The sequence below is a fragment of the Heterodontus francisci genome, chromosome 8 (assembly GCF_036365525.1).
Source record: "Heterodontus francisci isolate sHetFra1 chromosome 8, sHetFra1.hap1, whole genome shotgun sequence".
NCBI classification, from domain to species: Eukaryota; Metazoa; Chordata; class Chondrichthyes; order Heterodontiformes; family Heterodontidae; genus Heterodontus; species Heterodontus francisci.
The window spans coordinates 105,015,408-105,031,336 of record NC_090378.1 but is presented as its reverse complement, the minus strand read 5'-3'; the positions used below and the strand labels follow the sequence as shown (position 1 = coordinate 105,031,336).

The following is a 15,929-nucleotide window of genomic DNA, read 5'->3' as shown; positions in this document are numbered from 1 at the left end:
ATTTCCGCTGGAGTATTCTGTCCATTTCTGGTCACCACACTTAGGAAGGATGTCAAGGCCTTGGAGAGGGTGCAGAGGAGATTCGCTAGAGTGGTACCAAGGATAAGAGGCTTCAATTATGTAGAGAGAATAGAGAAGCTGGGATTGTTCTCCTTCAAGCAGAGATAGTTATGGGAAGATTTAAGAGAGGTCTTCGAGATTGGGAGGGGTTTTGAGAGAGTAAATAGGGATAAACTATTTCCACTGGCTGAAAGGTGGATATCTAGAGGACACAGAAAGGATGATATAGAGTTAATATACTACTGGAGGTTTGTGCAGCACAATGCATTTGTACTGCCAATATCATTACCTTGGAAGTTGTGTAGTTGAGGAAAATGTCTTCACATTTTGGTTATTTTGTAATAGACTGTGATAGACTGTATAGATGTGACTGTAATAGACGTGTACACTCGTATGCCGTTAATGCAAAAACTTAGCTGTAGTGCTCCAGAACTGGACTCTGGTCCAGAGGGCTACTGGTACTACAGTATCGAACTCCCATTCAATGCAAAGTGGAACTTCCTGATCAGAGGAGTATGGCTCTAATGGTGAAATACTAGATTTGTATTTGAGCTGAATTCTCCCCTTGAACCACAGATCACTAGGATTCTCATTCAAGGTAGAATCTCAACCTCCAATATTATAACTCAAAGTTCTATAAATAAATAGTTGGATTCGCATTCAAAGCATTTTGCCTCTGAATGGTGTCTTTCCTGTTGTACCCAGTAATTCTAGAAAAAGTGTCAGTTTTCCTATCCAGAGGGGGGCAGATTTAATCTCTGCTGTCAAGGAAGTTCCTTCCTTGTTGGCTTGTTGGCCAGTGCTGCTGGCTGAGGAGGTTAGTTTGGAGACAGGAAAAGTCCTGAATGGGATAAGGACGGTGCAATTTGCAGGAACAGCGGGGAGAAAGATAAAGTTCTGTTGATCGCAGAAAGGTAAGCCATTTACTGTGAGTCCAGTGAACTAGTTAAATCCATACCAAAGTGAAGACATCAGTAAAATCAGAATCAGTTCACATAGTTTTCTGCAGTTGGTTCTACTGGGATGGTTTTGTTACATAGTACCTAGGATTTTATCCCATCATTGATCAGAGATTAGGATGTTTATTATTGCTCTTGACTTTTGGGTTTTCCTAATTCTTAACAGATTGCAGAGTATATATCTGTGACCAGCTTTCTCTCATATTCCTAGAAATAAGCTTATTATTTTGTTGCGTAATAGACTGTGCAGCTGCTGTGAAATCAGATGAACTTTACTTTAGGCTGCTGGTTTACAGAAACACTTTCTTTAATTATTCCTTTCACTCAACCCTGTCCTTAGTTTCACCTGTACAATGTATTGCTTTGTGACTGAGCACCTGGCCTCAGCTCTTGGCTGACAACTTGTTTTAACCATCACAGGCGTTGATTTGCCTTTTGACTTGCTTCCGACTGTTCTCCATTGGACAAATTTTCCCACGCTCGAGACCTTTCCAGCAACTCGGGAATTGCAATGTTCTGAGGGACATATTTGACTGGAATGCTGTTTCAAGTGTTGCAACTGCAGTATGTGAGAGCTGGTGGACGCCAGTGTGATCCACGGCAAACATGGCTGCAACTCGAGGAGCTTTGGCTCAGAGCAGATGAGCTGGAGGCCGAGCTACAGATACTGTGATGCATCAGAGAGGGGAAAAGTTACCTGGACAGTTTGTTCCAGAAGGCTGTCACGCCCCATAGGATACGGTTTTCTAATTTGGTCAGGGACAGGGGGGTGTGACTGCAAGTGAGGCAGGTAAGGGATCAAGAAGGAAGAAGTGGAGCAGACACAGGCCTTGCAATTGTCCAGCAGGTTTGAGGTTCTTTCAGCTTGTATAGATGAGAGCGAGGGCTGCAGGGTGGATGAGCAAACTGACCATGGCACTGTGGTACAGGAAGCCATTCAAGCGGGGGGAGTTAATAGGAATGTAGTGGTAGTAGGAGACAGTATAATCAGGTGGATAGACACAGTTCTCTGTGGCCAAGAGTGAGAGTCCAGAAGGCTGTGTTGCCTGCCCAGTGCCAGGGTTCAGGATATCTGCTCAGAGCTGGAGAGGAACTTACAGTGGGAGGGGGAGGATCCAGTCATTGTGGTCCATGTAGGTACCAACGATATAGACAGGACAAGGAAAGAGCTTCTGCATAGCTAGTATGAGGAGCTAGGGACCAAATTAAGAAGCAGAACCTCAAAGTCATGCGCAAATTGGGCAAATAAGATCAGAGAAATGAATTCATGGCTGAAAGACTGGCGTGGGAGAAGTGGGTTCTGGTTCGTGGGTCACTGGCACCAGTACAGGGGAAAATGGAGGCTGCACTGTTGGGACGGTCTACACCTGAACTGTGCTGGGACCAGTGTTCCAGAGAGCTGCATAATTATGGAGGTAGAGAGGGTTTTAAACTAATAGTGGGGGCAAGGGATCAAATTTGGGAAGATGTTGTAAATCAAAGAGTAGAGACAAGGCAAGAGAGAAAAGGTATTAATATTCGCAATGATAAACAGACTGTGACAGGAAGAAGCAGAGAGTACAAATCTAAGAATAAATCAGCAGATACGGCTTACAAAAATAATAAAAGGACAAACTAAAGGCATTGTATCTGAATGCAAGTCGCATTCAAAACAAAACAGATGAACTGATAGCACAAATAGGAGTAAATAAGTACAATCTGATAGCCATTACAGAGACATGGCTGCAGGATGGCATAGATTGGCACCTGAATATTGAAGGTTACATGACATTTAGGAAGAACAGGAAGCTAGGAAAAGGTGGAGGAGTGTCTCTGTTAATTAATCATTATTAATTAACGCAATAGAGAGGGATGACCTAAGTTCAGAAAACAGGATGCAGAAGCTATTTGGATCGAGATGAGAAATGATAAAGGCAAGAGGTCACTTGTGGAAGTGGTGTACAGGCCACCTAACAGTAACCAAGTGGTAAGATGGAGTATAAAGAAAGAAATAATGGGAGCTTGTCAGAAAGGTACTGTGGTAATCATGGGGGATTTTAATCTACATACAACCTGGAAAAATCAGATGGGCAAAGATAGCCTAGATGAGGAGTTCATAGAATATTTTCGGGATAGTTTCTTAGAGCAGCACATTCTGGAGCCAACCAGAGAACAGGCTATACTAGACCTGGTATTGTGCAACAAGATAAGATTAATTAATGACCTCATAGTGAAGACACCCCTAGGCAGCAGTGATCATAATATGATTGAATTTTACGTTCAGTTTGAGGGAGAGAAGAGTGAGTCTAAGACTAGTATTTTAAACTTAAATAAGGGAAATTATGAGGGCATGAAAGCAGAGCTAGCTAAATTGAACTGGCAAATTAGGTTAAGGGATAGGTCAATAGAGCTGAAGTTTAAGGCAGACATTTAAGGGGAAATGCCAGAACACACACAATAGATACATTCCAACGAAAAAGAAAAATTCCAAGGGGAGGACCCACCACTCGTGGTTAACTAAAAAAGTTATAAAGATAGTATCTAACTTAAAGAAAAAGCATATAATTATGGAAAGATGGGTGACAGGTCAGAAGATGGACAGAATATTAAAAAAACAGCAAAGACTGACTAAAAGATTAATAAGGAGGGAAAAATTAGAGTACGAGAGAAAGATAGCTAGAAATATAAAAACAGGCAGTAAGAGTTTCTATAGATATTTTGAAAAAGATGAGTTAACAAAATGAGTGTTGGTCCTATAGAAAGTGAGTCGGGGAATTAATAATGGAAAATAAGGAGATGGCAGATGAATTTAGCATCAGTCTTCACCATAGAGGATACAAGTAACATCCCAGATATAGCTGTAAATCAGGAAATGGAAGAGAGGGAGGAACTCAAGAAAATTACAATCACCAAGGAAGTGGTACTGAGAAAATCGTTGGATCTGCGGGCTGAAAAGTCTCCAGGTCCTGATGGACTTCATCCTAGGGTTTTAAAAGAAGTGGCTAGTGAGATAGTTGATGCATTGGTTTTAATTTTCCAAAATTCTCTAGTTTCGGGGAAGGTTCCGTTAGATTGGAAAATGGCCAATGTAACTCCTTTGTTCAAAAAGGGAGGGAGACAGAAAGCAGGAAACTACAGGTCAGTTAGCTTAACATCTGTCATAGGGAAAATGTTAGAAGCTATTATTAATGATGTTATAGCAGGACACTTAGAAAAATTCAAGGTAATCAGGCAGAGTCAACATGGTTTTGTGAAAGGGAAATCATGCTTAGCCAGTTTATTGGAGTTCTTTGAAGAAGCAACATGTGCTGTGAATAAAGGGGAATCGGTGGATGTACTGTACTTAGATTTCCTGAAGGCATTTGTTAAGGTGCTACATCAAAGGTTATTGCAGAAAATAAAAGCTCATGGTGTAGGGGGTAACATTTTGGTATGGATAGAAGATTGACTAGCTAACAGAAAACAGAGAGTAGACATAAATGGGTCATTTTCTGGTTGACAAGATGTAACGAGTGGTGTGCCACAGGAATCAGTGCTGGGGCCTCAGTTTTTTACAATTTATATAAATGATTTGGATGACAGGACCGAAGGTATGGTTGCTGATGACACGAAGATACGTAGGAAAGTAAGTTGTGATGAGGTCATCAGAAGGCTACAAAGGGATATAGACAGGTTAAGTGAGTGGGCAAAGATCTGGCAAATGGAGTGTAATGTGGGAAAATGTGAACTTGTCCATTTTGGCAAGAAAAATAAAAAAGAAGCATTTTATCTAAATGGTGAGAGATTGCAGAGCTCTGAGCTGCAGAGAGATCTGGGTGTCCTAGTGCATGAGTCACAGAAGGTTAGTATACAGGCACCGCAAGTGATTAGAAACAGCTAAGAGAATGTTATCATTTATTGCAAAGGAAATTGAATACAAAAGTAGGGAGGTTATGCTTCAGTTATACGGGGCATTGGTGAGACGACATCTGAAGTACTGTGTACAGTATTGGTCTCCTTATTAAGGAAGGATGTAAATGCGTTGGAAGCAGTTCACAGAAGGTTTACTAGACTAATACCTGGAATGGGTGGGCTGTCTTATGAGGAAATTTTGTACAGGCTAAACTTGTACCTGCTGGAGTTTAGAAGAGTAAGAGGCGACTTGATTAAAACATATAAGATCCTGAGGGGTCTTGACAGGGTGGATGTGAAAAGGATGTTTCCTCTTGTGGGAGAACCTAGAACTAGGAGTCACTGTTTAAAATTAGGGGTCATCCATTTAAGACAGAGATAAGGAGAAATTTTTTCTCTCAGAGGTTCATGAGTCTTTGGAACTCTCCTCCTCAAAAGGCAGTGAAAGCAGATTTTTTGAATATTTTTAAGGCAGAGGTAGATAGATTCTTGATAAGCAAAGGGGTGAAAGGTTTTTGGGGGTAGGCAAGAATATGGAGTTGAGGTTACCATCAGATCAGCCATGATCTTATTGAATGGCGGAGCAGGCTCGAGGGGCCGAGTGGCCTACTCCTGCTCCTAATTCATATGTATGTTCATATGTAAGTGGTGTTCGGTGGGGCTCAGTATTAGGCTTCTTGCTTTTTGGAGGACAGATCAGTGATTTAGACTTAAATATAGAGGGTCATGATTATAAAGTTTGCAGACGAAACAAAAATTGGCCTTGTGATTGATAGTGAGAATGAAAGCTGTAGACTGTAGGAAGATATCAATGGACTAGTCAGGTGGACAGAAAAGTGGCAAATGGAATTCAATCCAGAGAAGTGTGAGGTAATACATTTGGGGAGGTTAAATAAGGCAAGGGAATACGTAATAAATGGTAGAATACTGAGAAGTGTAGAGCAACAGAGGGACCTTGGTGGTTAAGAAGGCATATGGAATACTTTCCTTTATTAGCCATAGAGTATAAGTGCAGCAAAGTTAAGCTAAAGCTGTATAAAACACTGGATAGGCTACAGCCAGAGTATTGCATCCACTTGTAAGAAATGGATGTCTAATAACCTTATGAAATCTTTAGAAAATGAATTGAATATTATAGAAATAGCTCTATCTCTCTCTAAATAGGAAAGATTCTACAGCAGTCTGCAGGGCTGACAGACACAGGACAGCATAGGCCTGTTATCTTTGCCAAGGACATGACTCTAACACAGGCTCTGAAACAAGACATTCCCAAAGTTGACAAGATGGAGCCTCGTACCATCTCTAGACAGTGTCTGGCAGACGTTTACAAATGGTACCAAGCCAGCGATAAGCCACAAGATGATTTCAGGGGCAGAGTGATGGGCATGGGAGGTGTTTACTTTGAGTACCTGTCCCTTGATGATTGGGCGATTGGAGTTGGACAAGTGATTGACAAAGAGACACTTATTAGACCTTAGATATAAAGCATATAAACGCTCAGGAGGGAAATAGTCAGTCTTCTTTGGACAGAAGGAAAGAAGGGGAGCTTCTCAAAGTGGAGTCTATGCTGGCTTCTGCCTAACAATTTGGTTAGCTCAAGAAGACTGAGGATCCTGAGGACCAAAGAGAACACCAACACCTTGTCTGCCTCATCCGTCGGAGAGACTACCACCACAGTTCTGCCCCACCGTACGATCTGGGAACGGTAAACCGCTCAACCTGTCATGGTCGTATGTCTTTTCTGTCTATTTAGCTTTTGTATCATCATATTTAAATTCTGCTTCTTAATAAACTACTTTAAAAGCACCTATGTCTTTGATCCCATTTTTTGGATAATCTGTGACTCCTGAATCAAATCTTACACAGTTCTGGTCACCACATTACAGGAAGGATGTGATCGCACTGGAGAAGGTACAGAGGAGATTTACAAGGATGTTGCCAGGACTGGAGAATTTCAGCTATGAGGAAAGGTTGGATAGGCTGGCATTGTTTTCTTTGGAACAGAAGAGGCTGAAGAGAGATGTATAAAATTTTGAGCGGCCTAGATAACATGGACAGGAAGGGCCTATTTCCCTTCGCAGAGAGGCCAATAACCAGGGTCATAGATTTAAAGTAATTGGCAGAAGAATTAAAGGTTAGTTGAGGAGAAATCCTTTCACCCAAAGGGTGGTGGGGTCTGGAATTCACTGACTGAAAGGGTGATAGAGGCAGAAACTCTCATTGCAATTAAAAAGGACTTGGATGTGCACTTGAAGTGCCATAACCTACAGAGCTACAGGTCAAGAGCCTCAAAGTGGTATTAGGTGGATAGCTGTTTCTTGGCTGGCACAGGCATGATGGGCCAAATGGCCTCCTTCTGTGCTGTAAATTGCTGCAATAGGCACCATTTTATCAACAAGGTCTTCGTATAAATCACCTCACCAGTCTCCATGTACCAATTAAAATATGGTAAGAAATATGAATAGACTGAGATGTAAAATTTGGAAGAAGAATGTTGATGGGGTAATAACTAGTAATGACTTGGTTAGAACAAGCGATCACTTCAAGGGATGCTATTTCATGAAAAATCTTTTTGACAGTGGTTATAAATGTGCGATACATTGACATAAGCTATATCAAATGGCTTCAACCTGTGACTTGCACAATCAATAATTTGTCGCACGCTACTCTTGGTCACACTGAATCCCAGTTCATTGTATTCACAATAAGTCCTATACTTGTATACCTAATAAGCACTTTTAATAGTATGTTCTTTCCACCCACCCACCAAATTCAGGTTCTAAATCCCTACTCTGTCACACAGAAAATGCCATAACATAGTTTAATCCATGGGCACCTTCAATGCTATAGTCTACCCATCCAGAAGTATGTTAGTAGGTGATCACTATCAGCCTTGTTCATGGTCGTGCCAGAGGAGATTGTTAAAATACTGAAGGAACAGTAAAAGGAGAGGGAGTGAAAACATCCACTGTACTGGAGATTGGGTTTTAGGCGCCCAAGGTGCAATCAAGCCCAACCTTCCAATGAGTCAGACATTACTGAGCTGCCAAAACAAAGCAGGACCTTTGGAGCCCAATTGATGTCCTCAACTGATGTTTGGTAAGATAAGAAAGATAAAAATTGATCATAAAATACGAGTGAGTAGCTGGTACTTTGAATTTACCAATTGAAATCTGGTTTGCTTCTGTAAACTATGTACATCAGTGATTTGGATAGAGGGCTGGAGGCAGTTGTGTACTGAATTGCACACAGTAGTAAAATAGGAGGGACAGTAAATAGTTCTGAGGGCCAAAGAAAATTGCTGGAGAGAATTTTGATAATATGGGGGTAGTGGGCACAAAATAGGCAAATGGAATTTAACATCAGAAATTGTGAGGTGGTACATTTTGCTTAAAATAAAAGTTGTTATACTTCAGGGGAAGGCCAAGTGAAGTGGAAGAGCAGAGGGATTTGGGGGGGTTCAGTTTTAAAATACACTGACATCAACATGTTGGGCTTGATTTTATGGGCTCCCCTGAGGCAGGGTCGGAAGTGGGGGAGCATGGAGAATCACAATGGGTGGTGAGGGGGCAGGGGGTTGGAGGGTCCATCGCCAAGAGATTTTCTTGGGGGCGGGTTAGGCCGACGATGGCCTTCCCACCCAGAGGCCAGTTGAGACCCTAAAGTGGCCTATTCATGGCCACTTAAGGGCCTCTTACCCCCACCACTGGAATCTTAACAGCGGCAGGCGGGGAGGAGGGGGCCCTCAGCTATGCAGGGAAGATGCCTTGTAAAACAAGGCACATTTCCCCGCCCCCTGCAAGCGTGGGAGGTGGGCTCTCTCCTCCATGGGCAATCTGTGGCTCACTGAGGGTGCTGGCCAGGAAACAATGCACCTCCCAGGACCACCCCCCGCTCCCCGGACTTCACGACCAACACCCCGACGCCCCCTCGCTGAGCCTTCTGGAATGGCCCTGGCAACCCAGCCTCACTTACCTGAGGTCCAGGGTGCTAGAGATGGGCCTGGATCTGAGGCGTCTGCAGTACCGGCAGTGCCGATACTGCTGAGCTGCCAGCCCTGTGATTGGCCGGCAGCTCTTGGAGGCGGGATCCCCATCTTTAAAGGGACAGGGGTCCTGGCACCGAAAACGTCACCTCCGTAACAACGAAGGATCCACCAGGGGAGTGAGAAAAGGCCGAGGCAGGGCTCCCCCCATCTTTTCCGCCCGACGCTGGGAACCCCACCTCCTGCACAAAAAGTGGATTAGGCCATTAATAGTTAATGGAATAGTTTTTTTTTGGCATGAGGTACAGAGTGTTAAAGATGATATGCAACGATAAATTTATAGAAAAACGTTGCATATCGTACTCCAACAATGGTATGCTGTTTTAGAGCAGTGTATCTCAGAAAGGATATAAACTGGCCTTGGAGGATGTACAGCACAGATTCGGTTTAAAGAGTTAAGTTATAAGACCAGGTTGCCTAAACTTCGTTTGTATTCCCCTGAGGTCAGAAAGGTGACGAGTAATAAAATTGATCAAAGGATTCAACAAAGTAGATACAGATAAACTATTACCAAAACAAGGGGGCAGTCATAAAATTGGAGCTAGGCCATTTAGGGATGAAATCAGAAAGCACATTTTCACAAAAAGTGTATTCTATTGAGCTGGTGTGTGTTAAACCAAGTAATTCTATTGGCTTAGAGCATAAGTGATGGTGAGCAGTTCCATTGGGTTACAGAGTGTGAGTGATGGTGAACAATTCATTGGGTAGAATATGTGGAGCGATAACAAGCAATTCTGTTGGATATAAAACATCATTCAGTATTTTGTTTGGGGTAGCGCTTGATTTTACCAAGTGTAGGAGGTTTTGCTCTCAGCCTTATTTTTGTAGAATTTACAATCTATTTTTGTCAACAGAAGGTTCCTAAAACTGCAGTGCTTGGAAGGTGGACATTGGGAAGAAGGTAGCTGTGACCCTGTGCTATGTGATCCCCCTCCTCCTGTTTTTGAGGGAATGTACACCTGCAGCAACGGTTTTGAGTTTGACAGCCTCTGTATTATTCACTGCTATGACCACACTGAAAAGGTAAGACATTAATTGATCATTGAGTGATGAGATTAAATCAACTCTTGAGTCATTTATCTTTGTTTACAGTGAATTAAAATAGAAGTTGAGAACAGATTGCCATCATTGCTGACGAGGCATTTGTTTATACTTGGTGGAGGTTAAGAGGGGGTTGGTGGAGGGGTGGGGGGGTGGGGAGATGGTGGTGTGGAATGGCCCACTGGTTGGATTTTTCTTCCATGCAGCTTTTGGGCAGCAGGTCTGCTGCAGGACCCAGTCCGTGTTGACTGAATTTATACTGTCCAAGGTGAGAGATGGAGAATGGGGCATGTTTTTGATGCAGGTAAAAGTCCCTCTGCAATGACTCATTGCGCACAGACTGAAGCTCATTCTATACAATCCCTTACTGACCCACTTGTGAATATTCTCGCTGCAGAGACCTGCTCAGCTGATGTTTATGCAGCAATGCTTGAGCTGGGAAGGACCACAATTGGGTGAGTTTTCCATTGAGTGACTGACAGCTGTCAGTTTGAAGAGAGGGATGCAAATTGGTGGTTTACAATGGACAGGAATGAAGTGGCCTTAAACTACCAGTGTCTCCTGACATTTCAAAGTTTTATTTTAATGGTTTGTATGTTATTCCCATGGGCATTTTATAAAGGGTTTAGTTTCAATATACTTCCTCCAGTTTTTACATGTAAAAGTATTTGTTATCAAACAACAAGATTTAAATGTAAAAATAAAAAAGCTTCACGCAGATCATTCTTGAGGCATTGTTCCTCGAGATGTATGTATGAATCATAGAGGAAAAGCGTGAATTATTGGAGATTTTACAACTGACATTAAGCCAGGCTAATATTAATGCCAACTGCTATAATGGAAATAACAAAATAGGCATTAGGTCACATTTGGATAATATTTACACTCAATTACAAATTCTGACAAGTTTAATTTGCAGCAAAGTGTCAGTTGCCAGGTGCAGTAAAATAGCAAGATAGTGATTATTGGGGATCAATCTAATTGACTTTAACCCCACTGAAAGAAGGCATTTATATAGCGCCATTCACATCTTCACAACATCAGAAAGCACTTCACAGCCAATTAAGCACTTTTGAAGCACTGTTGCAATGCGAGGGAAACCACGGCAACTAATTTACACTCAGCAAGTTCCCACAAACAGCAGCTGAATAATTACCTGTTTTAGAGATGTTAGTTGCAGCATCAGTGCTGGCCAAGACACTGGCAGAGCTCAATGTGAAAGGCTGTCACGAATGTGTCTTAAAACACTACTTAAGCATATTAAATAACAATCCCATAATTTCAGCCTGCTTTACTGTTAACAGTCTTGCCTCTGATCCAGAATGTTGTGGGGTCAGGCCCCATTCCAGGTCATAACAGCAAGGTTTGATTCCATTTTGGCCATTCTGATGGCCAGCACTGTATTAATCTTGGATGTAGAGGCTGTCTGTTGTTCAAATTGACATTGTAAAAAACACAGCAAAGATATAACTTCATGCAAAGGCTTTAAACTACAGAATAACCTATGTAGAGAGATAGAAAATACAGAATTTTCAGTGACTGATGGAGACATTTTTGGCACAGTGAAGGATATTGGAGGTAAATGTGGGTGCAAGGTCTGATACCTTTGGGACTGGCTTAATGGTTGGCAATGGTTATTTCTGGTCCTGCCTAGGAGGAAAGGGTTAATTTAAGCAGGCCAAGTGATGCATCATAGCTACTCTGGAATTTGCTTAATTGTTTTCAAGAGCTAGGAAAGAATTCCCTGCTTTTGCCTAAAATTGGCACAGGTTTATATTGTCTCCACCAGGTGTTAACCCAGGACAAGGTTGCACTGTCCAATGGAAAGTGTAATCATTGGGGCTGACAGCTTTTCTCCCCTTTTATTTCATATGTATAACAGAGTATTTCAGGGGTGCGCATTTGTGTATGTGTGTGATTGTACAAGAGGACATTTCATACTTTCCATGTGTCAAGGCAACACGGTTTTGGCTTCACATCAATGTAAAAATTGTTGTTAAACTGTGGTGTGAAGGTGCTTGATTTACGTTGAGATGAGAGGCGCGAAACTCTGCTAGGATACTGTACGATCTTCTGGTGATTTGGATTTTTGGGGAAAGTGTCATTTCTGAAGCAAAGTCTAGCTGCAACCAGAGAGAAGGGCAGGTTTTAAATTTTTGCTGCGTGAGATTTTGTGTCTCGCTCTCGACCTTTTTGTTTTGGTAGTCGGTCACTGGACAGCAGCACACAAGCTGAGAGCGACCAGGTAAAGGTGCCTTTCGTTTTAGGAATGGTGTGTGCTGTTTTTGCTTCCTGGGACTGTTGGAGAGTCGAAAAGAAAGAGGAGTTCTTTATTTTCTGCCTCTGACATCAGTTGTCAGCACCTATGGACACCTTGGGAGGTTTTTGCCAGCTTTGTGCACAAGAAGAGTGCCTGGAGTTTGTCACAGTTGCCTTGACTGTTACCCTATTTGCCCCCTCTACAAACTGTAACTCACCCAGAACGCTGTGGTCATGTTCCCACCCACATTAAGTCCTGAAGTGCTCGTAACCTTGCCCTCATCAAGCTGCACCCTGCTTCCTGTATCCCAGAGAATCAATGTGAAAATTCTTGTCCTGAACTTCAAATCCCTCCTTATCTCATCATCCCTGGCTCTATCCTCACGATCTTCTCAAGCTCTGGTCCTCCCGGCACCCACCGAGTTTTCATTTTACACTGCAGCATCAGTGGCCATTCCTTCAGCCACTGTATCTTCCCTTGGATACCCCTGTCTTATCATACCACTTACCTCGCTTGCTAAAAGTCATGTCCACCCATCACCCCTGTGCTTGCCGATCTACATTGGCTCCCGGTCCATCAATGCCTCAGTTTTACAATTCTCATTCTAGTGTGCAAATTACTCCATGGGCTCATCCCTCCCTATCTCTGTAAATTCCTCCAACCCTACAACCCTCCAAGATCTCGCCACTCCTCCAATTCAGATCTCTTGTGCATTCCTGATTTCCATTGCCCCACCAATGACAGCTGTGCATTCAGCTGCCACGGTCCTAAGATCTGGAATCACCTCTCTAAACCCTTCCACCTCTCTACTTTTCTTTCTTCCAAAAAATGCTCCTTAAAACCAACCTCTTTGACCAAGTGGCTTGCTGTCAAATTTTGTCTGATAATGCTTCTGTGAATCATCTTTGGATGTTTTTCACCACTTTAAAGATGCTATATAAATGCAAGTCGTTGCATACAAGCATACAAACATGTGAACTAGGAGCAGGAATAGGCCATTCAGCCCCTCGAGCCTGCTCCACAATTCTATATGATCATAGCTGATCTGTGTGTGGACTCAACTCCACTTTTCTGCTTACCCCCGTTACCCTTTGACTGCCTTGTTTGTCAAGAATCTGTCTACCTCTGCCTTAAAAATATTCAACAACCCTGCCTTCACTGCTCTCTGGGGAAGAGAGTTTCACAGACTCACGACCTTCTAAGAGAAACAATTTCTCCTCATTTCTGTCTTAAATGGGAGACCCCTTATTTTTAAACTGTATCCCCTAGTTTTAGTTTCTCCCACAAGGGGAAACATCCTTTCAACTTGCACCCTGTCAAGTCTGCTCAGGATCCTATATGTTTCAATAAGATCACTTCTCATCCTTTTTAACTCCAATTTATACAAACCCAACCTGTCCAATCTTTCCTCATAAGATAAGCCTCTCATCCAAGGAATCGTTCAAGTGAACCTTCTCTGAACTGCTTCCAATGCAATTATGTCCTTTCTTAAGTCAGGAGACCAAAACTGTACTCAGTACTCTAGATGTGGTCTCACCAATGCCCTGTGCAACTGTAGCAAAACATCTCTACTTTTATATCCCATTGCCCTTGCAATAAACAGCAACATTGCATTTGCCTTCTTAATCACTTGCTGTACCTGGCATACTAACCTTTTGTGTTTCATGCGCGAGGACACCCAGATCCCTCTGCATTTAAATAATATGTTTATTTTCTATTTTCCTGCCAAAGTGAACAAGTTCACACTTTGCCACATTATATTCCATCTGCCAAATTTTTACCCACTCACTTAACCTATCTATATCCCTGTGCAGACTCCTTATGTCATCTTCACAACTTACTCTCCAACCTATCTTTGTGTCATCAGCAAATTTATCAACCATACATTTTATCCCTTCCAAGTCATTGATACAGATTGTAAATAGTTGAGGCCCCAGCACTGAGCCCTATGGCACTCCACTAGCTACAGCTTGCCAACCTGAAAACAACCCATTTAAGCCTACTCTTGTTTCCTGTTAAATAACCAATCCTCTGTCCATGCTAATATGCTACCCCCTACACCATGGGCTCTTATTTTGTTTAGTAACCTTTGATGTGGCACCTTGTCAAATGCCTTCTGGAAATGCAAGGACACCACATCCACAGGCTCCCCTTTTTCCAAGTTGCTTGTTACTTCCTCAAAGAACTCCAATGAATTAGTCAAGCATGATTTCTCTTTCACAGAACATGTTGACTTTGCCTGATTGCATTGAGATTTTCTAAATGCCCTTCTATAAGCTCCTTAATAATAGATTCCAGTATTTTCCCTATGACAGATGTTAAGCTAATTGGCCTGTAGTTTCCTGCTTTCTGTTTTCCTCCTTTCTTGACCAGCAGAGTTACATTCGATACTTTCCAATCTGATGGGACCTTTCCAGAATCTAGAGAATTTTGGAAAATTAAAACCAATGCAGCCACTTCTTTTAAGAATCTAAGATGAAGTCCATCAGGACCTGGGGACTTGTCAGCTTTTAGTTCTAATAATTTTCTCAGTAACTTTTCCCTGGTGATGGTAATTGTTTTAAGTTCCTCCCTCCCTTTCAACACTTGATTCACAATTATTTCTGGGATGTTATTTGTATCCACTACAGTGAAGACAGATGCAAAAGGTCTGTTCAATTCCTCTGCCATTTCCTTATTTTCCATTATTAACTCCCCAGACTCACTCCCTAGAGGACCAACACTTACTTTACTTATATAAAAGCAAAATACTGCAGATGCTGGAAATCTGAAATAAAAACAAGAAATGCTGGAACCACTCAGCAGGTCTGGCAGCATCTGTGAAAAGTGAAGCAGAGTTAACGTTTCGGAGCAGAAGAAGGGTCACTGACCCGAAACGTTAACTCTGCTTTTCTTTTCACAGATGCTGCCAGACCTGCTGAGTGGTTCCAGCATTTCTTGTTTTTACTTACTTTACTTACTCTTTTTTACCTTTTTAAATACCTGTAGAAGCTCTTACTACCCATTTTTATATTTTTAGCTAGCTTTCTCTTGTACTTTAATTTCTCTCTCATTCTTCTAGTCATTTTTTGCTGTTTTTTATATTCTGTCCAATCTTGTGACCTGCAACTTCTCTTTGCTTAATTGTACAATTTGATACGATCTTTAATTTCCTTAGTTAACCAAGGATGGTGTGTCCTTCCCCAGAGTCTTTCTTTCTCACTGGAATGTATCTTTGCTAAGTGTTATGCAATATCTCCTTAAATATCTACCACTGCATCTCTACTGACCTATCCCTTAACCTAATTTCCCAGTTTACTTTAGCCAGCTCTTCAAACCCTCATAATTACCCTTCCTTAAGTTCAAAACGCTAGTCTTAGATCCACTCTTCACATCGTCAAACTGAAGGCGAAATTCAGTCATGTTGTGATCACTGCTACCTAGAGGTGCCTTTACTATGAGGTCATTAACTAATTCAGTCTCATTTCACATTACCAGATGTAGAGTAGCCTGCTCTCTGATTGGCTCTAGAATGTGCTGCTCTAAGAAACTGTTCCGAAAACACTCCATGAACTCATCCTCCAGGCTACCTTCGCCAATCTGATTCATCCAATCTATCTGTAGATTAAAATCATCCATGATTATCACCGTACCGTTCTCACAAGCTCCATTATTTCTTCCTGTATACCCCGTCCTACAGTGTGGTTGCTGTTAG

General features: G+C 42.1%; 1 protein-coding gene across 1 annotated transcript in view; it reads left to right on the top strand.

The window, feature by feature from the left end:
• pappa2 (pappalysin 2) overlaps positions 1 to 15,929 on the top strand; it is a 573,700-nt gene that overhangs the window by 433,988 nt on the left and 123,783 nt on the right. Inside the window, exon 17 of the mRNA XM_068036526.1 lies at positions 9,789 to 9,957. Coding sequence (XP_067892627.1) covers positions 9,789 to 9,957 — 169 coding nt within the window. The remainder of the gene's footprint in view (positions 1 to 9,788; positions 9,958 to 15,929) is intronic.